Source organism: Geospiza fortis, unplaced genomic scaffold (genome assembly GCF_000277835.1).
Source record: "Geospiza fortis unplaced genomic scaffold, GeoFor_1.0 scaffold406, whole genome shotgun sequence".
Classification (NCBI taxonomy): domain Eukaryota; kingdom Metazoa; phylum Chordata; class Aves; order Passeriformes; family Thraupidae; genus Geospiza; species Geospiza fortis.
The window spans coordinates 34,743-35,224 of NW_005054697.1; the positions used below are offsets into that span (position 1 = coordinate 34,743).

The window sequence follows — 482 nt, forward strand, 5'->3', positions numbered from 1 at the left end:
AGGTCGCCCACCCTTGAGCTCGATGGGCAGGCGCTGGCAGTCGCGGGTGGTGGCACTCAGGGGACAGGCGTACACAGCGCCCGTCCGGGTCCCGTTCACCGGCTCCGCGGCCTGGGGGGCCCCCACCAGCAGCCTGGGGGGCACAGAGGGGGCACGTGGGTGGCTGATGGGGGGTGAGGTGCGACCCCCCAAACCCCCCCAAGTCATTTTGGGGTGCAGAGCTGGGTGGGTGCCCTGAGGAGGGCACACTGGAGCTGCTTCCCCAGTTTGTCACACCCTGACACCCCCAAATAATGGGGTCAGAGCTGGAAGGGGACACAGGGACCCCGAACGGCCTCAGGGATAGACTGACAGAGTCATTGCTCCCCCAGTCCTTCCCAGACCCCATCCCAGGGCTGAGCCCCCATCCCCGTGCATGGGGGTGGGAAGAGGGGTCGCAGTGACCCCCAAACCTCAGTGATCCCCCAAACCTCAGTGACCCC

At 67.2% G+C, this 482-nt stretch overlaps 1 protein-coding gene across 1 annotated transcript in view; it reads right to left on the bottom strand.

Annotated features, from left to right (window-relative positions):
• ITGA3 (integrin subunit alpha 3) overlaps nucleotides 1–360 on the bottom strand; it is a 12,816-nt gene extending 12,456 nt beyond the window's left edge. The window contains exons 1-2 of the mRNA XM_031065194.1: nucleotides 353–360; nucleotides 12–133 (exon numbers count right to left, since the gene is read on the bottom strand). Of these exons, the coding sequence (XP_030921054.1) occupies nucleotides 12–133; nucleotides 353–360 (130 nt within the window). The remainder of the gene's footprint in view (nucleotides 1–11; nucleotides 134–352) is intronic.
• Between the last annotated feature and the right edge of the window lie 122 nt (nucleotides 361–482).